General features: G+C 44.9%; 1 protein-coding gene across 1 annotated transcript; it reads right to left on the bottom strand.

Annotated features, from left to right (window-relative positions):
* Positions 1–287: 287 nt before the first annotated feature.
* Positions 288–18,774, bottom strand: PSMD11 (proteasome 26S subunit, non-ATPase 11). The gene is made up of 14 exons (XM_054993279.1): positions 18,679–18,774; positions 14,700–14,801; positions 12,733–12,857; positions 12,464–12,535; positions 11,669–11,726; positions 10,248–10,442; positions 9,144–9,288; positions 6,728–6,788; positions 6,258–6,320; positions 4,575–4,700; positions 3,739–3,774; positions 3,173–3,224; positions 2,448–2,590; positions 288–2,333 (listed from the first exon to the last, which is right to left on the bottom strand). Exons 1-13 carry the CDS (start codon positions 18,767–18,769, stop codon positions 2,448–2,450), a joined length of 1,269 nt encoding a protein of 422 aa, XP_054849254.1. The 5' UTR covers positions 18,770–18,774; the 3' UTR covers positions 288–2,333.
* Between the last annotated feature and the right edge of the window lie 1,025 nt (positions 18,775–19,799).

Below are 19,799 nucleotides of genomic sequence, written 5' to 3'. Positions count from 1 at the left end.
GGATGGGTCCTCTGCAAAGCCATGCTCTACTATATTGTGGTTCAGCTGCTAAGCTCTTCTCCGTGGGCCCCTGGTACAGCCTTAAGGCAAAAGATGCTCTTAGCTGATTTTAAAACTTGCAACTAGATATAGGGGTAGAGGAAGCCATGAAGCAATGCCCTTTCTTTCCTACTGTAAAAGAAATACTAGTGGCCAAGAGCCACCCCTTAAATACACCATCGTGATTTGATAACCCTTGGGAGCTTAAAACTGTTTGTGTTGTATCGCTGCAGTTGAAGACAAGAGACTGTTTTTGAAAAAAAAATTTATTTGTATGCCATCTGAACATCAGATATACCTGGTGTGTGTTAGCGTGAACCATTTGTACATTTGAAATTCATGGTGCCAAAACCCTCCCCAAGACAAAAAAATTACCTCCCCAGAACATCTGACTGGCTGAGACAAAGACAGAGTTAACAAAAAGGGGGAGGCAGAAAAAAAAGAAGAGAAAGTCAGCCAGTTGAAGGATTGCATGCAAATGCAAAAATATTTCTTGATATAGGAGAGCAATTCTACAAAATGAGGGTGAAGAAGCATAGAGGGAAAGGAATGGATGAGGACAGCACAGTAGGAGGTTACAATACTCCGATGTCAGTGACACCGTAAAGACAACACAGGCATTCAACAGCACCCTGCCTCTCACAAAGAAGAGCAGCTGCCCAATGTTCCCTACGCTGACAGGGAACAGGTGAACTACACTTTTTGCCAGCCACAGGGATGCCACCAAGATCAGTGGCTCTCTCAGTGGCGGCCTCCGTATTCCTCTCCCTCGCTGGTCAGCAACTAGACGGTCACAGCGGCAGGCCAGGATCCCTCTCTGCCCTGCTCCCAGGCTGTTCCCACAAGCCACAGCTGCTGCTTCCTCCAGAGACACTGTTATCTGCAATTTGGCAACTGGGTGGCCAGAGGACAAGATTTAGCTCTGGAACTGCCTGGTGAAGATTTCTAACACAAGAGAGCTCCTCACCTGGTGATGTAGATATTGGAACATGACCTCCCCTGCCTCCAGTTTACAGCACTGGCCTGATTCTGGCAGGAAAAACTCAAATGTTGTGATGCAAATAAGCCTAGATACCACAGCAGAGATGGGGAAAACAACACTCGGGGGACACTGCTTTTGGCAACATCCCCATGGTGGGTGTTGGGAACAGTCTGATCCTCAGCCCGAGATGAGCAGGGCAACTCTTCTCCTTGAGAGATGTTCAGGCGGTAGCACAAAGTAAAGCTGCCCCTGGGTTGCCCAGAAACAGCCTGCTGGAAATTCTAAAATACTCAACTCCCCTTCGAAACAGAAGTGAACCTTTTCAAAAATGGAAGCTCTCCATTACTCTTCCAACTGTACTTCTTGTGAAATTAAACAAATACATTCCTTGCCTTTTGGAAAGCAAAAACAAAAAAAAATCATGCAGTACAGAACCAGGAAACGTTCAGGGTTACTGAAGAGACCATGATGGTCCCTTGCCTTTTGACAATCATGGGGAAAATGCATTCAAGCAGACTCTGGGGCATGAAACACATCCAAGAATTCAACAGAGCATTAAAGGTAGAGGGAGCCCTTTAATGGCTCTTCTGTAGTGTCATTGTCAGAGGACAACAAGATGATCCCACCATGGCTTCCTAAACTCTCTGCATTTTAACATAGCTCCCACTTTCTAACTGGCTACTTCACAAATGACAAAATTCCTGCAAGAAAAGCTCTTATTTGGAGGGAGTTTGGGCAAGACCCACAGGGGCTTTTTGCTGGCACGCAAGATGCTGAACCTGGCCACAGCTTCCAGCGTGTGCCCATGTGCATACAATTGTAGTATGTTACACAGTGTGCAAGGGAAGTGCCTTCTGTGTAGGAATTTTGTTCCCATGTGGAGCATCCTTTGGTGGCCAAGTTCACTCCAATGATGCACAATTAACCCCACCACCACCACCCTCAAGAAAATGGGAAGCACTTTTTAAATTTAAAGGTAGCGTAAGTCTCTCCTTTTATTCAGGATACTGCCATTGCTTCCTCCCCTCCCTGCACTTTCCCACCCCCACAAAAAAAAACTCTTTTCCTTTTTAAAACATTATTTCCCCATCCCGGTACAAAGTTCAGCAGGTAAAAGGTTACATGGAAACTGGAACACACAATTGTGGAGACAGGATGGATCAGATGAGGAAGTCTTAAAACTTTCCAAGTGAAAAGTAGAGCAAAATGGGAGGGGGGGGAGAGAGAAAAAAACACCAGTCTTCTAGCCTTTTGTCCCCCCCAAAGGTTTCACGCACCCACTCTCCAAAGCAACAGGCAACAGTTCCCAACTCTGCAAGAAAGACAAAAAAAGATGGAGCCACATCACTTAAACTGAACGGCCCTCCCAGAAGGGGCACCAAGGAATCGGCCAAAGCCCGCAGGGCAGACTGCAGGAGTCCCTCACCTATGTCAGCTTCTTGGCTTTGTTGTATAACGAATCCACTACTTTGCTCATATTCTGTATGGTCTCCAGAGCAGCTTCGTATGTTTTGTCTACAGGCGGTTCATCAAAAATAATCAGGACGCCTTCGCCTTGGTCGAGGATCCCTAAAAGAGAAAAAGGGCTTCCAGTTAAGCTTCTTTGAAATGTGCCACTTTGCCACAGACGACTTGTCTGCTGCCATCAAAATGGACACGGTGTGTTTCCAAGAAGGCAGCTCAGCTGTCAGACACAGGTGCCATCAGGGCCAATCAGGATTAGTTGCTTAATTTCTCTTCAGTAGGCACCCAAAGCAGCTTACATCTCCCTTCCTCCATTTTAGCCTCACCACAACCCTGTAAGGTAGGTTAGGCTGACTGGCCCAAGGTCACCCAGTGAGCTTCCATGGCAGAGTGGGGTTTTTGTACCTGGGTCTACCCGATTCTAGTCTGCCACTCTAGCCACTACCCAACGCGGCTCTCAGTGAGCTGCTTCCCAAGAGATAAAAGCAACTCCTCAGGCTTAACTCAATAGCCTTCTGTTGTTCGGCTGTGGTGTGCTTAACCATTCACAAAGGCACATTATGATCCAAAGACAGAACAACTGAGACAAGCGCCTGAAGATCCCAAGGAGCACAGCCGGTTCCTTCACTGCTGAGCCCATAGTAGAAAAGTGAACAGGAGCATCAGGAACTGAAAGCCAGGACTCACCATGGAACTTCTTGTCCAGGATCATCTGCGAGAGTTTCCTTTCCACATCCGCCTGAAATGGAATCAGAAGATGGTCAGCCTCTTCAAGATAGCAGTGGGCCACTATGCCAGCGAATGGAAGCATTTTGGCTCAGAAGTACAACCACAACACCTGCATAGCAGACCAAATGTTATTTAGTGAGAACCAAAAAGGCTCTTCCCTTCTCTCACAAGAAAAGGAACTCTAGCTATGAATTTGTTCTGGAGAATGACCTGTTTTCTATTACGCTGTGCAGATCAATGCATTCTAACATAGGAGTATTCATAATGCGTTAGCCCTCCCACAGAAGTATACACACAATTTTAAAAAAACTCTTAATGGCAATTCTATTCTCTCAGCCTTGAGAACAGTGGATGATATTTCTCTTTAAAAGCACCTTGGAAGATCAACTCCTCAAAGCAGTTTTATTTGTTTTTCAAACAGAGTGGGTTCCTTTCTTTAGAGCTGCCCCATCTACAAGGCCGGCAAGCAATATTGTTCACAACAACGCAACCTTGCCGAGTCTGTGAGTACCTCAAACTCTTACCTTTGACAACTTGATAAGGCTAGATATGTGTTCAATCTGTAAAAGAAATTGAGAAGGATCAAATTTTAAAATAAAGAAGTCTTAGTTGTTTTCACAGGGCTAGCCAAGCAACGGTGTTCACAGCACACAGGAACTGTGGGCAGACCCCTACAAATTTCAGGTTTGCACCCATGAGAATGGCGGATTCTGAATATTTTTTTTAGACTGCAATGTAAACTTCTCCTATTCTCCTACTGGTTATTCCTAGTACTCATTTGACTGGATGTGCTTTCTCCCTAATGCCAACACATCTTGTAGAAGCCAGCACAAGCCAAAGAGTTACTCGAGAGAATCCATTCTGAGTATCCGAGGACTGGGGATCCTCCTACAATTTCTGCTCACCAATGTCATTGCAGAATTTGGCAGGTGCACAGGGAATGCAAGGAACCAGCAGCAGTATCCAAATCGCAAAACTGATGCACTAGTTCTCTCCCATTCATCTTCCTGTCCTGAAGTTTCACCCATCTCTCCAGCCCCTAACCAATCATGTAAAGAACATCCCCCCTCTGCCCTGAAACAGAGACCTGCATAGTTTTTAATATAGATAATTCACTCTTGCATTGATATGGATGAAATTTATATTTTAAAGTATGTCAAGGCAGCTTGGAATGAGGAAAGGAACAGATCCAAAAGCAGCAACGGCTATCTCACATGCAGCTGATCCTCAATGTCCACAGCTTTGCCAGGGAAGGAGATTGTTGGCTTTCAATATTTGATTGGGAAATCAGAGCAGATGACCACCAATGCCTTCTGAGAGGCAGAACGATGGATTTGGATGCTCTGGAAGACTTCCTAACCTGCACTCTGGAGAACGGCTCGATGACCCGGATCAAATTCTGTTCCAATAAGTTATCATAGAGTTTGCCCAAGTGTGTATTAATGATGGGATCATCCCTGAGTTCCACTTTATAATCTTTCAGCGCCTGCAGAAGGTGAGAATATCAGGTTAAATCAGTGACATGAGTCAAGGACCAACTTGAACCCATCGCACCCTACAGAACAAAGCTTTCCGCTGACTAGCACGCCCCCCCCAACTAAACCATGCCTACAATACCAGGCCATTTCATGGCATCTGAAATTCTATTCCAAGGGAAGCAGAGGTGACAGAATTTTCACTTTTCAGATGCAACTTAGTCTTCATCTGATATTCATAAGCAAGGACAGAGCATGGTATAAAGCTCCAACCACTGGAAATGTTGCTCAGAATCTGAGGTTTCAACTAGGCAATCACCACACTTTTAAATCTAGCTTTACACCCTCAGACTATCAGGGCTAAAACTTGCATTAAAAAGTATGAATTTCATTTCACTAATTTCCTTCCAACTTCTGCAGTGCAATTGCAGGATAATTATACACCTTTTGTTGGCTTAAAAATCACCATACCTAGCAACATATGTATCTATCCATACTATGCTGCAAGACACCAAAAATGTTGGTGCATCATTATGTTGCATCACGTCTCGGGGCTTTGGTAGGGTCCTGGACCCTTTCTTTAACAAGGAACTAGCCATTATCATCACAGAGAAGACAGCTGGGAATTCCCGAAGACACCAGTGATACAGAGAGTGAAGTACCCCAAGTCTTCTCTGCCTGTTCTTTCTTTCCTTAGCGACTCCCTTCCACATAGATTGCATCTCAGGCCAATATAGTTTCTAGAATCAAATGGGCTAAGTAGACATGCAAATCTGTATATCTAACATATCCTATTTGAAGCATATAATAATAACTGCACATATACCGCTTTTCTAGACAGTTTAATGCTCCATTTAGGGCACTGAACAAAGTCAGCACTATTATTATCCCCATAATACAGCTGGAGCGCTGGGGCTGAGAAGAGTGACTTACCAAACGCCACCTGCTAAGCTCATGACAGTAGTGGGATTTGAACTAGCAGAGTGCTTATTCGCATCCCAACCACTTAAGCACTATGCTACAGCAGCTCAGTTCTTCCTTGGAGGGGCAGGGTGAGGGAGAGGAGGAGGAGAAGCTGAAGGTTTTATCACAAAGCTTCCTATAGCAGCAAGGGGAGTAGCAGCCTCCCACCTGATATTCTCTGAGGCTTTGTTTTCCAGAAGTACACTGTGAGTCTACAGCTGCCTATAAAATGGACTGCCTCCTGAATAATTCCACTGCTACTTGACATTTGTGGTCTATACAGTCTTGTATCTCCACACCTCCAGTGTTCAAAAGACAAAAAGAGAACTTCTTGTGGTTGCACTCTATGCATACTTGCCCACTGTACTCAGTGGAACTTTGCCCCAGTAAATACGTTCAGAGTTGTGTTCTTTGTTGATTCTGTTACGACCACCTCTGGCTTTTCAGATGCCCCCATGAAGCTTTGAAGCAGAATCTGATAAAGACCCTTTTCTTCTTCATCTCCAAGCATCTTTGAATGTGGAGGCTCCATTTTTTAGGACAGAGAATGTATCCATTTATCCCATACCAGAAAAATCAACTTATTTCCTGATCTGCCAGCTCACCTTTTTGAAGTCCTCCAGTGATCGATTCTTACTGGCTTGTGCCACACACTTTAGTGCTTCTGTCTGCAAAGAAAAGAAAAGAAGAGCCAGTGCTGGTGTTATGCCGGGCCACAGTAAATGCAGGTTATGTTTGTTATCCACATTTTGGGGTGGGACTGGGGAGAATCTTCAGCAGCCCAAAAGGGAATTTGGAAAAGGTCTTCTACAAAACTGCAGAGTGTTTTAATTCCATCAGCACTTACTCAATGACAAGTGGGTCACAGAAGGAAGCACACAAAACACCTACTGAAAATAAGTGATCTAGACGAAAGAACTTCCACTCAGACAGCAGAGGACAATGAAACTGCAACTGAGGAGCAGCTGAAATTGTCTGAGCGTTCCTTTTAGTAGAAGCCCACCTGCAAGGCAGCCAAGTTTACTACTAAATTATAGTTAGGATCGAAAGAGAGAAAAAGGTAGCATTTTTATACCTGTCTGCCAGCATACCGCAGTGCAAGCTTCCCGCTCACCAGCGCCTGCACATCCTCAGGCCTAGGAAGAAAACACAAAACAAACAAACATCAATTCATCATGAACATGAATATAGGCAGTCCAGTGGCACCTTCTAAATAACACATGCTCCCTCCACAGGTCTGTATTCTGGGCTTGTCTTAAGTGCTAATAAAAATATTTTTGCAATTGTCAGAGCACATGCAAACTTGCATTGGGCCAAAGCATACAAGCAAGAAAAGCAACCCCTCAGTCCTGATGAGCCCCAATTTTATAGGGCACAAGATAACAGATCCCTGTCCTTACAATGTTACTTACAATGTTAAGTTCGCCATACAGAAGACAAAGGGTGTGGGGAAGTGGAGGGCAAGGATAAACAGTTACACGTGTCTAGGCTTAGCTTCAGCAAGGAAACATCAAGTCATGCCAAAGTTTTCCTAGAAACAAGTTTTGAGGAGGGATTTGAAGAACACAAGAGAACCAGTTCTAAGAAACAGTTCAAAGCAAAAAAGATGGCAAAGGAGAAACAGAAGTGTTGTTTAAGGAGGAGACCTGTTGGGCAGCTGAAAACCATGGGAGTTGGGGGCAAGAAGCCATGAGCTGAGGAGTCGTGGGATAAGAGAGTTGCAGAAGGTAAGGACAGGAGTCTGTGCAGGATCTAGGCTCAGGAAGGAGGCTAGGCCAGAGACTGAAGTGTCAGAAAGCTGAGAGAAGTGAACAATTTTGACTGAGATGCAACAGTGGAAGACCAGAGGAGTTGCAGTTGTTAATGGGAGAGGGAACCAGGTTTTCACTGGAAAGGCCCCGTTTTGCAGTATTGTAAAGGGAGAAATAACACAACCTGGTGACAAATTTTACTTATTTGCTCCATTTATTCCCCCTCCTTTCTTCCCTCATGGAACTAAAGGTGACAAGTGTATGTTCCTAAGCAGTCTCTTGTCTAGGCACCGAGGAGACCGTTATCTGCTTCACTTCAGCAAGGTGGCTGCATCATGTGCCTTCAGATGATGCCCTTGGCCATGAAAAGCAAGACAGAGAGATCAAAGACAGAAGCCAAGCCAAGGCTTTGTGCTAGCTCTACCGGGTGGATGGGGGGATTTGCCCATGGATATGGAGAGGAAGGCAGCCCTGGATATACTGAGCTTTAGACACTGACCCAAGAAGACTATTAGAGAGGCAAAATGAAGTTGCGGAATTGGATGGAGAAGTTCAGGAGTACAGCTACTGAACTAAGCATTGTGAGTGCACTGGTGGTAAAGCAAGCCATGGGAATTGAGGAGGTGACCCAGAATGGTGTGCAGAAAAAGAACAGAAGGGCCAAGGACAGATTCTTGAAGGACCCGAGAGCCAAAGTCCCTCCTGTGAATACACTTAAAGGAACAGCTAGGAAGAGGACAGGAAAGAGCAATCAACTGTACCAAAGGCAGAAAAGAAATATGAGGGCAGAGGAAAGGCCTTTGGATTGATGACTTTGGTGAAGGCAGAGTTCAAAAAGGGAGAGGAAGGAGAGGCAGTGGAAGTAAGCAACATGCTTTAAGGGGCTGGAGATAAAAATCAGAAGGACAATCAGGTGACAGTTGGAGAGTAATGTTAAGAGGGTTTTTTCCCAAATAACAGTAGTGGGTTTGAATACAGCAAGGAAGAAGGCAAAGGAGACAGGTTGCTTTATACAGCAAAGAGGATGGCAAGCGGTAGGGAAATGGCAGGTAAGAGACAGGAACAAGAGGGGAAGTAGATGTCTTGGAGATTTGGTCGACCCAAAGAAACCTGCCTATGCAGTAATCCTTGTGTAAGCAGCCACAGCAACCCCTGTTGAATCACAAATTAGAACAAAGAACCTTCTGCCTGTCCATTAAGCATCAGGGGGCAAAGATTACTGATGGAAAGATTTCCATCCCTTCTCTCTCCCCAGAAGGAATGCCCCTTGTCCCTGGAGAGGGGGAACAAGAAATTAACCTCACCAGAAGCTAATCACAAGGACCTGCAGCTTCCCCTTGGCCTTCCTGAAAGAGACCTGCACTGCAGAGTGTTTAGAAATGCATTCCTAGAGCAGACAGGAAGCGTGCAACCCAGCATACTTTCCCCTCTCCTGGAGGTCTGCTTCCTTTCAGATTAAGAAAAGCACAGCCTAGCTGTCATGGGCACAAAGGAGAGTTTACAATGGCAGATTTGGAGGTCAAGTTTTCATAATGGTAAAATTCTACATAAGAGGAGTTTGGATGAGACTTCCACCAGTCAAAATGAAATGCAAGAATTTTGCTCATCTTTGGCACTATGAAATTTACTCTTTTGACTCCTCTTCCTGGCATAAGTCAACAACCAAAGAGGTAAAATGGGGAGAGGAAATGGGTGTGTGTGTGCTGTTTCATTCCTTCTGTGGTATTATTAGCCACATACAAGTTCAGCATGATTTTGCACAGCAGCATGTATTTCAGTGCCGTGATGGCTTTCGGGCTGTCGATGGAGTCATAACCCTCAAACGCCTCGTAAAAATAAGAGTACGCCGTCTTCCAGTCTTTCTCTTCTGCTGCATGGATGATGCCTGTTGGAAACAGGAAGCAAACAAAGAACAGGTTTGGAGTTTGAGCATCACAGACAAGCTTGCAGGATAACAGAAGAAGAGACATGGCTGCCGTCCCATTTCTTAGCTCATATATGTGGAAGGGTGGGGGTGGGGGTAGAAGAGAGGAGATTCTTGAATTGGTGCAGCCTCTTTCTCACAAAGGAAACCAGTTTGTATGAGAGAGGCTGTTATCAGCTCAGCCAGTCTCACAAAATTCTCAAGTTCTGCACTAACCAAAGCCAACCAGCATCAGTTTCCCTATGACTATTTTGCTCTCACATTTGAGCGCTCATTGAAACTGCTTTAGAGGCAGATTGCAAGGGGAGAAGCATAGCAAAGGTAAGCACAGGGACTGCCACAGGTGGAGAGAGGCTGTCCAAGGAAGTGCCATTTCAGCGTCAGCTTGTGAACAGCACTGTCAAGAGGGGCCACAACACAAGACAGACTGCAATCAAAACTTTCTCCAGTAATTCTGTTAACTTTACCATCTGCCAGTTCATTATAAGCACAACTCTTATAAGAAGCCCACCAGCATCCTGGCCAGTTTTCCAAGCTCTAGTAAAGACTGCTTCCATTTTGCATGATGTACTCCAAAGAGCAACTAAGGGTAATTTCCATGTATTAGATTCTATTACAGAACCCAATGCAATGGAAAAACCTCAACAAATCAGTCTCTACCCCACAACAGCATACCCAGACTCCATAGTATCTCCAACAAGCTTCTTCCAAAAGCCCCTTAGCAGGAAGCCCCTCATTTCCCAGAGACAGGTTGATCCAATGTTACCATTCTGTTTGTCATTCTTTTTCTAAAAGTTCTGCTGCTTGTCTTCTTTTTCTGACAATGCATCACTATAACACCTATCATAAAAAGTGGCATCAGCCCAATAGAAAGATGACCCCACAAACAGACACAGGCACGGCACATCAGCACAGCCTACCTGATTGCATATCCAGGGCTGCCTGCAGCTTGGGTGGGCAATATATTGCGTTGGCTGTGGTTCGGGCAGAGGTTAGCGCTGCTCTCGCTTTTGGCAGGTTGCTCAAGGCATGATAGGTCTTGCTCTCCAGCAGCTGGACTTCTACTAACAGGGCCTTGTCATCCATCTTCTTCAACTCCCGCAAAAGCTGTGAGCCTGGAAAAAAGCAATACAATGGAGCCAGCTGTCTGAGAAACTCATTTAACCAAAGGTCAACAGCCACTCTCTCTCTCTCTGGATTCTTAAATACTTCATCCCAACCTTGGCCATGCAACAAAACATGCAGTTAAGTTCACAGGGCAAGTCATTCACTTTCAGGATTATTAGGAGGCTGGAACACTGCCCCCGAGAGACTTGGGAGAAAGAACAGAGTACATATGAAGCAAATAAAATGAGATCTCATTACATGTGTGTGTGTGTGAGATTCCTCCTCCTAAGCAGGGTGGTAGGTGCTGCCCTTCCAAATAGGTTTATGTGGCCCAACTGACTGCTTCTGGATTCACGAAGAATCAAGTCCAGACCTCTTTTTGGTGTTGTGGTTAAGAGCAGCAGAACTCTAATCTGGAGAACCGGGTTTGATTCCCCACTCCTCCACTTGAAGACAGCTGGGTGACCTTGGGTCAATCACAGATACTAGAGCTCTCTCAGCCACCCACCTTACTGTGTGATTGTCATGAGGATGGTAACAACACACTTTGTAACCCGCTCTGAGTGGTGTTAAGTTGTAAATCAAATGTTGTTGTTATTGATAATATTGGGGATGGATGGAAGTCAGCCAGCACACTTGGGTCTCACCACCAAATGGAGGCCAGGCTGGAGAAGAGGCATGCCTACCATTTCTTCCAAGTACCTGACAAACCCAGAATGGACATCTTGAATTGTTGTTAGTGGAGCTGCCATATTTACACTTGCACAGACATAACTGGATTTCTCTGTGCTTGGCAGCTGAACGTAGGAACTGAAATATCAGGCATTCGAAACAATACAGAAGTTCTGTCTGTGGCACTAGTTGGCCCCTTCACACACACAGGTCATCAAAATGTCGTAATCAGGCAATGACCATGCTCATATGAAATGGGCCTGGAGCCACTGGAAACAGTTTCTTATTCTTTTCAACCTCAAAAGAAATGACAGAAACCAAGTTGTGTCCTGTTTAAATATGTGAAGCTCCCCAAATCCCCAGGACTTTTCCCAATTTTTTCAAGAAAAATTTGGAACATTTAGGAGAGGACTAAAACTCTCTTGTGAAACATTTTCTCTTTTGGTTGAGCGAAATGCTTTTAAGACAAGGTTTAACCCACTCAAAATGTGTAGTATGAAAAACTTCATGAAATACAATGTACAGCAAAAAGAATGTTAATTCCAGCTGGAGGTCACCTTACCTAATTGCAATGCCTCTTGGTACCTTTTAGTGTCAAAGTACAAAGACACCAGCCTCGCCTAGAAGTTAAAAGAAAATGAATTTCAGTTAAAACGACATACTACAAATAGATTTAGGAACCAGTCTTTGATTAGACACTGCACAAGGAAAGGAACAAGCAAGACCCCTTCCAAGAAGGCATGGCAGGGGAAAGGAGGGAAAGACAGATGGCAGTTAGCCAGCTGTATACACAACACACAGAGGAGGCTTTGCAGAAAAAAAACAAAAACAGTGAGCTTCAAGGGGAAGATGCTCCCAATAGATGGAACGGGAGCCCAGAAATGAGAGCTATAGAACAAAGACACACAAAGAGCTAAATGCAGATCATCTTGTCTGCAGCCTACGAAGCAAGTCTACTTATGGTACACTGCTCCAGCCTCTCTCTCAAGCCAAACAGTGTTCAAAGAAAATAAGTGTTTGTTAGAACCAAGTAGTGGATGTTCAAAACATTACTACAATTTTTATCAAAGCACACAAGTAAGGGAACTGCCCAATTTACGCATCTTCAGAATATCCAAATGACTGGTGCATTTTAATGTCATGAGTACACAAGTGTCCAACCCAAAGTAATACCTTGAGACCATATCAGCAATAATTGGACGGTGCAACAGAATAAAAGAGAAGCCAGAAGCATGGGCATAGTGAGCCACTGACAGGGCAACAGATTTCCAAACCCAGGTATGAACAAGGAGAGGATAGCATGCATAGCTTAGCTGCACAAGCGTCCAGATGACCACACACAGGAAAAGATACATACCTCCAGAGCTTGGCGCAGGAACGTCCTCTTCTCTGATTTGGCCCACTCAATGCATTCAAGACACAAGTCAACCTTAAAAAAAGAAAACATGATCAAACCGTTCTTCTAGGACTGTTGCTGCCCTCCCCACCCAGAACGGCGGCCTCTACATGAACCTCTGACAGCTTTCCTCTGACTGTGGCTCTCTGGAAAAGGACATCCAAGAGGTCACCAGAAGCCCTCTCTGCTTTGGAAGCAGCATTTCCATGCCCAAATGCCAACCATCTCACCTCTTGTCCTGTTGCTGCCTCCATGTCTAGGAACAGGTCTAGCAGGGACCGAACCAGGCGAGCTGCCTTCGCCTTGCTGATGGAGTTCAAAAAAGGACGCACATACTTCAGCAGTCCTCCAAGCTCTGCATTAGAGACAAAGTAGTCAGCCAGTGTAAGGTGCTGAGAAGATACATGGAGAGGCACCAGAAACCCAAGGCAATATTCTGGAAATGGTCACACAGTTCTAAACTTTGTTAGTGGCTGATATGCTCAGACAATAAAGGCATGGTTACAAATACTGACCCCAATTTCTAGAGTAAGTTCAATATGGGCTTTCCATTCTCTGTTTTTGCATCTAGCCCCATAAAGCATTTTTTTCAGGACCATATTGTTTTTTCTAGTTATTTTTAGAGGGTTACGACTCTAGGGTGTGCTGTTGATGGCAAGGCCTTCCTGCAGGGAAAGGAACCCTCTTCCAATGAAAAAGGTGTATTCGAGCAGAGGAAGATTCTAACATGGAGCACAGCCTTTAGATCCAAATTTCTGAGCCAGAACATCTAATAACCATATCAATACAATACAGTATTCATGCATAGTGTTTTAAAATTCTTGGCTTACAGATAAACATGCACTTGATAAACTTGTGGCAAGTAAGTCCCCAACACACAAAAAGGGGGAGCAAGTACTCCATATAGACTGTACAAAACAAGATATAGAATGAAAAACAAAATGAAATACAAGATCTGTTGAGTAAATTTCTCACATAGGAATTTTTAAAACAGAAATGAGTCATAAGAATAAGACAGTTTATGTTAAAAACACACTTGATTTCCCAATTCCGCTGGTTCTAAAAATGTATAAAATATATGACATCTAAAAGTACCATCCTAAGCAAAATTGTATTTTTGCATCCCTTGAATTAAATGGGCTTAGAATGGCGCTGTAGAAATCCTAGCAGAACAGAAGAGCCTGGATACATATGCACAGGATGATGCTAAACAGAACTCCTTGTGGGGCAAATCTTCCAAGTGTAGGGCCCCCACAGAAGAGGCTGTACCCAAAACAGGTATTGATTTAGCCTCGTGCATATGGGAGCTGGAGCCGTACCTCCACTGCTCAGATCTCAGCAAGCAGCAATTGTGGGAGACGGTGTTTGCTAGGACTGGACTACTTAGGGCATTACAGGTTCCAATCAGTGAGGTTGCTCCAAAATTAAAACAATAGCATGATCTTTATGTCAAACCTTAGGGAACAGGCTGGAAGCTGCATGTTTTAAGTAGTGTTCCAACGCAGCCTTCATATAGAACACCTTGCAGTAATCAATCGACGAGTGCATGGGATTGTGGCAGTTGTACAGCCAGACTGAAGCTGCTTGTCAACATTAGAGCATAAACCCATCTAAAATGGGTAAGTACCTGACTGGAGACAGTTAATCCTCATTCTAAATTGATTCCCAAGTCCGGACCTTGAGAAATTTATCTTTTCTAACTCTCCACCATCTAATGATTAGCTGAATCCAAAAGCATTCTGCTAATAAATTATGCCTTTCATATCTTCAATTCCATGTCCAAGGAAAAGCTGCATGCCTTCCAATCCTTTCCGTCCACTACCTTACCAGACCACTGAGCACCACAAACAGCATAGGTATACTAGCCAGACGTACCATTGTGGGAATACCACCAGGTGATCCAACTCTGCATGAGTCGCTCCACTTTTTTCAGCAAAAGCATATACTTTGTGCTTATGATTGTCATCTAAATTGGTCGATGAGGGACTGGTAGGTGGACAAAAGGTCGTTGTGGAGGAGAGAGAAAAGAAGTTGAACTAGATGTCTTTTTGGACCAGACCAATTTGGTCTAGAACAAGCCCACTGGTGTGACAAGATCAGATATCCTGAGCTAAGAATGAGCAGCACAGAAAAGCTTTAGATTCTTATGTTTTGTTTCAGAGAAGGTATAGACCACACTCAGTGGTTTCAAACTTACCTTCGGCTTGCCCAGTCTTGGCTAAGAGACTCCCCAGTTCCAAGATGCTTTGTTCTTTGACTTGCACTGCCTCTTCATCATTCTCCTGGACATCACGCTTCACTACAAGGACAAAGTTTTGACCAGACAAGTAAGAACTGGACAGTGTTGACTAAAGAGAAACAGCATCCATTGTGTCAAGGATGGCTCATGCCTTACCCATTCATTCTAAAATTAGGCTGCTTCTATTGGGTCATTGGCATCTCTGGAGGACAGCGTTCAGCACAGAAGGCCACAAAACAGATAAAATTAGGACCCAGGGCCCTTTGACAAAGAACACATGGGCCCAGTTTTTGATGGCAGCTCAGGCAAAAGAAGTTTACATCTACAAAATGTTTTCTGTAATCCATCCTGTTTGGCAGATCACTATGAATGCAAGTGAAATAAATCTTCACTTTACAGCATGCTAATAGATACTGTAAATAAGATACTATAGTTAGAGCTTCCTAACGCTACAAAAAGCAGGCAGGTCACCAGTTTTAGAGTTTCCGCATGAAAGGGTAGATATAAAACTCACCAGTATTCAAAGAAACCTGCACTCCTGCTTCATGTGGTACAATTTATTACTTACAGTGCATATCAATCAGTAAGCAAGACACTAACCAAGGAAACAAAGACTATACAAACTGCCTTTCAAGCATAACCAACGACCTTCAGCAACACCAAGCGCCAGTTTTGCACACTCAATTATGACAATTAACACTACAACTTCCAATTTTGGTTACATATTCAGAAGACATAACCATCGCCATGCTGGCAAGAGGACTGTATCTTGGAACTCCTCCCTTAATAAATGAACACGGAAACAACAGGGGCATGGCACAGGGCTATACAATAAATATGGTTATTAATGAATGAGCTACAATCGTCTCACTAACACAATAGTTCAATCCAGGGTTTCCCACAGCACAGAAAGTTAGCCATGTTGGTCAATAGATCATCCGTCTTCCTATGTTAAATAGGCCCATCACAAACACCTTAAATGCACAATAACTGCTTCTACAGATCAACTGTTCCCCTGCCCTACATTAATGTCATAAGAATTACACAGAAGCTACAGGATCAGAGACCATCTTGTATGGAGCCCAAGCATACTCATCCTCCTCCTGTTCTCAAAGTAAACAAGAGACCTAGCATGTAGTGGTTAGAGCATCTGACTAGGATCTGGGAAACCCAGGTTCAAACCCCCACTCTGCCATGGAATCTCGTTGGGTGACCTTGGGCTGCTCACACACTCTCAGCTCAACCTACCTCATAGAGTTGTTTTGAGGATAAACAGGAGGAGTGGAGAATGATCTAAGAAAGCTGCTTTTGGGGGAAGAATGGGAAGGTGTAAATAAAAATAAAATGTCACACAGACAGACCCTCTAAAGGAGGAGGTGCTGATGTCAAGCTAGTTTTATTTGATGGGTAGGTGGATGGGTGGGGAGACAAAGGGAAAGCTTTGCTCCATTTAATATGACACATGGAGATGTGGCTCTAAGTCCAGAACTAAAAGAGCAAATAGATGTTAAAAATGGGGGTAGGGGAAGGACTGGCAAAGAACAGGTCAAAGCAGGGAGGCCTTCAAGTCCCTGGCCCTAACACTGAAGTAATTTACTTAATTTATACCCTGCCTTTCTTCCAATGCAGACTCTTCAATTTTATCCTCACAATGCCCCTGTGAGGTAGAGATTAGCCTAAGAGTGTGTGACTGGCTCAGGGCCACTCAGCAAGCTTCTATGGCAGAGTGAGGATTTGAACCGGAGTCTCCTAGATCCTACTCCTAATCCGACCTCTACACCACAATGGCTTTCTCAAGTCAAGAGTGTCCAGAAGTGCGCAGAGATCTAGAGTATCCTCTTTTGAACTTAAACAAGAAATCTTTGGCCCTTGGACACTTTGAACTTCATATATTCTCTAAACCCTTAGCATAGCTATGTTAATTCCTCTCACAACATTTCTGACGCATTGTATATTTACAACCACACAGTATGCTAGCCCATCTAAGCAGCCATCAGCAAACTTAAAAGCAACCTGAACAGTGGGTTAACTACTCCCTCACACATGCCTTCCGTGAAATGTGCTTAGAGCTGTCAAATCATAACTTAGCTGATGAGAGAAGAGGCACACAGGCATGTACAAGCTCACAGATATCTATCCATCTTTATATGCTTGAACACCAGCCCATCACACAGACTTCAGGAATATTTTGTTAGCAGTTTCTCCATCATTCACACAGCTCCCAAGTTTAGTCCAATCTCTTCCCCACCATCATTTTCATCTTTTTCTCTCTCACATACACTGTCTCTCTCTCTCCCCAAATTCCACTGCAAGCCTCCTCCTTGCTCCTTTCAAAAGTCCCTTATGCACACAGAGCACCCCTTTCCTCCCACCTCTCTTTGGGGGTCAAGGAGATTTGTTAATTGACCAGAAAACAGCTCAGCTTGAAACTGTGTGGCCTCATTTCCAGCAGTCAGCCATTTAAATTTTTCATGAAACAGAGTTAGCTTATTACCAGTCAGTATCTGAACATCAAGCAGCAGCTAAAAGCACAGAAAGCAGCAAAGATTTGACCTCTGTCAGGCCAGCCGCCAGCCTCAGATTCTATGCTCCCATCATGCCTTTGAGGAAAGAATTTTTCACTAAGTACATGCCAAAAAACACCTTTAAAGTAGCAATGGAGGTGCGCACACACACCCAACACTGCTTACCTTCACAGGAATAAACTGACCCCAGCTCTCACCAGTCTAACCGCCTTTCTGATCAGTCTTCCACTGTCACAAGTTTCACTCATCGTTCCAACTACTCCCCCGCCACTTTTAACCCAAGCTGTTATCTTAGGGCTGGCTGAAAGATGCTGAGGAAGATTGAAGAGGACCTAGCAGCCAGCCTAAAAAACTTCAGAGTAGTTTTTTATTTCATTTGGTTTGCCAGGTCACAGAAGTAAGAAGACCAAAATGGTGCGGGATGTGTTTGTGGGTGTAAGAAACAGTAATGGAACAAGAGCCTGTCATTTCACCCCACACAGCCTCCAATTCCTCCACAGAGAAAGACAAAGCACACATTTGCTGGGGCCAACAGCTTCAACCTTCTATAGAAGAAGGCAAGATGACTCAAGGATTGGAATACCCTTAGTATCAGGAAAGACCCCTGAATCTTTAACATTTCCTATTATAGGCTTCTCAGTTTCAAAAATAAAGATGACTAAGATAGAACAAGACAGAGATTCATAAATCTACACAAGAGACGGAGAAAGTGAATTATCAGAGCGTTTTCTCCCTATCCCATAATACTAGAACTCAGGGGGACCCAATGAAGCTGATAGGCAATAGATTCAGGACTTCTTTACCCAACAAGAGATTAAATTGGGGAAAGTCACATCTGGAGAGAGCCACAAAGAGATTAGACAGATTAATAGAAGAGACGTCCATCAGGGGCTACTACCCACGGTGACATCCAGAGGCAGTCAGCCTCTGAATGCTAGTGCCTAGGAGGCAACTAAGATCCTACACCCTGTACAACTGGCTCTCCAGGGCAGCTGGTTAGCCATTGTGTGAAACAGTATACTGGTTTAGATAGACCACCGGTATGATCCGGCAGGGTTCTTCTGGCGTTCCTCCTCCGCCCTGACACTAAAGGCCAAGAAACGAGCCTCGGTACTGCCGATGCAGCTGCCAGGTGCGGCCCTCGGGACAGCCTCCAATCTCTCTTCCTTCCCTCCTTCGAGCTAATCAGTCTCGCCGTCTCAGGGCGGCCAAGCTCCCCATCAAGCCGCCACCCACCTCAGGCTTTCGCCCTTCCGCCAACCCCCTCTGCCCGGCGAAGAAGCCCACGGTGAGTCAGCAGCGGGTCCAACCAAACCGACCCCCCCACCCTTCACACACTTCAACCCCTCCGCTCTCCCCACCGCAGCCAGAGCCTTTTTTTTTCCCCTCGCGGCGCGGCGGGCCTGCCTCACCTATGGAGTGAAGGATGCCGATAGAGGCCTCGCGGTCGGTGCTGAGCAAAGACTGGGCGCGCTGAAACTCCAAGCCCGCCGCAGCCGCCATCTTAAAAAAAAAAAGCCAAAACTCGCTCACTCACGCCGGGCGGAACCACAGGGCCCCGCTTCCGCCGGAAGCCGCTTTCTACTCTTGCTCTCTACTGCGTCAAGCCAGAGACGTGAGGAAGGACTTCTGGCTCTATGGTAAACGCGGTCTGTTGACGCGATTTAGCAATGGTTGCTGGGAAATGTAGTCTCGGTGGCACAGTATTCGAGAGACGGCTGCGATTGCTGTTGCTAGGAGACCGCGTGGGGCGAGATGAGGGATAGTTTTCATAAACCCTTCAGTTGTTTGCCTCCAATCCATAATCGTAGTACATGTTTACAGAGATGCAAGAGAATATCTTGCCAGGACTCAATCCGGAAGGCTGCTTTAGAAATAAACAGTGAGAATAACCCTAGGCACTTACTTGAAAGCACGCCCGATTGCTTTCAGTGGAACTTACTAGGGGTGGCAGAACTGCAGTCATTCACAATACATATTTGTTTGTTTATGTCATTTATATTCTGCTTTTCTCAGTGAGACTCAAGGCGGCTTACATTGTTTGCGGAAAGCCAGGAGCGTGGGGGCTCTTCCTGACCTTTTCAGGCAGGCTGTTCCATGGGGTAGGGGCCACCACAGAGAAAGCTCGCATATGGGCTGCTGTTGATTTCACCCATGTACAGGCTGGCACCTACAAGAGTCCCTATTCAGATGAGCAAAGCTGCCGTGGAAGGACATAGGGAGGGAGGTGGTCCGGTAGGTTTGCTGGACCAAGGCCGTGAAGAGCTTTGTTTGTAAACCAATACCTTGAACTGAGCATGGTAACTGATAGGTAGCCAATGGAGTGACTGTAGGATGGGAGTGATGTTCAAGCTCCTGCTTGCTCCTGATAATAGTCAAGCTGCAGCATTTTGCACCAATTGGAGCCTCCTAGTTAACTTAGATGGGAGACTACAATAGTCAAGTTTTGATGTTACCATAGCATGGATCCAGGTGACTAGGTTGGTCGTGTTGAGGTAAGAAGCTATTTTCCAGGCTAGAGTGAGATTGTAGT

This window comes from Eublepharis macularius, chromosome 12, assembly GCF_028583425.1.
Source record: "Eublepharis macularius isolate TG4126 chromosome 12, MPM_Emac_v1.0, whole genome shotgun sequence".
In the NCBI taxonomy this organism is placed as follows: Eukaryota; Metazoa; Chordata; class Lepidosauria; order Squamata; family Eublepharidae; genus Eublepharis; species Eublepharis macularius.
The sequence above is the reverse complement of the archived record's forward strand: the minus strand, read 5'-3'. Positions and strand labels throughout refer to the sequence as shown.

Bases quoted from the DNA above. Each gene is read 5' to 3' on its own strand.
- PSMD11 (XM_054993279.1), bottom strand. From the start codon at position 18,769: ATGGCGGCTGCGGCGGGCTTGGAGTTTCAGCGCGCCCAGTCTTTGCTC. The intron at 9,289-10,247 runs GTAGGCTGTGCT...TGTTTCCAACAG, and splicing joins AGCCCTGGATATGCAATCAG to GCATCATCCATGCAGCAGAA. The intron at 3,225-3,738 runs GTAAGAGTTTGA...ATTCCATTTCAG, and splicing joins GCCTTATCAAGTTGTCAAAG to GCGGATGTGGAAAGGAAACT.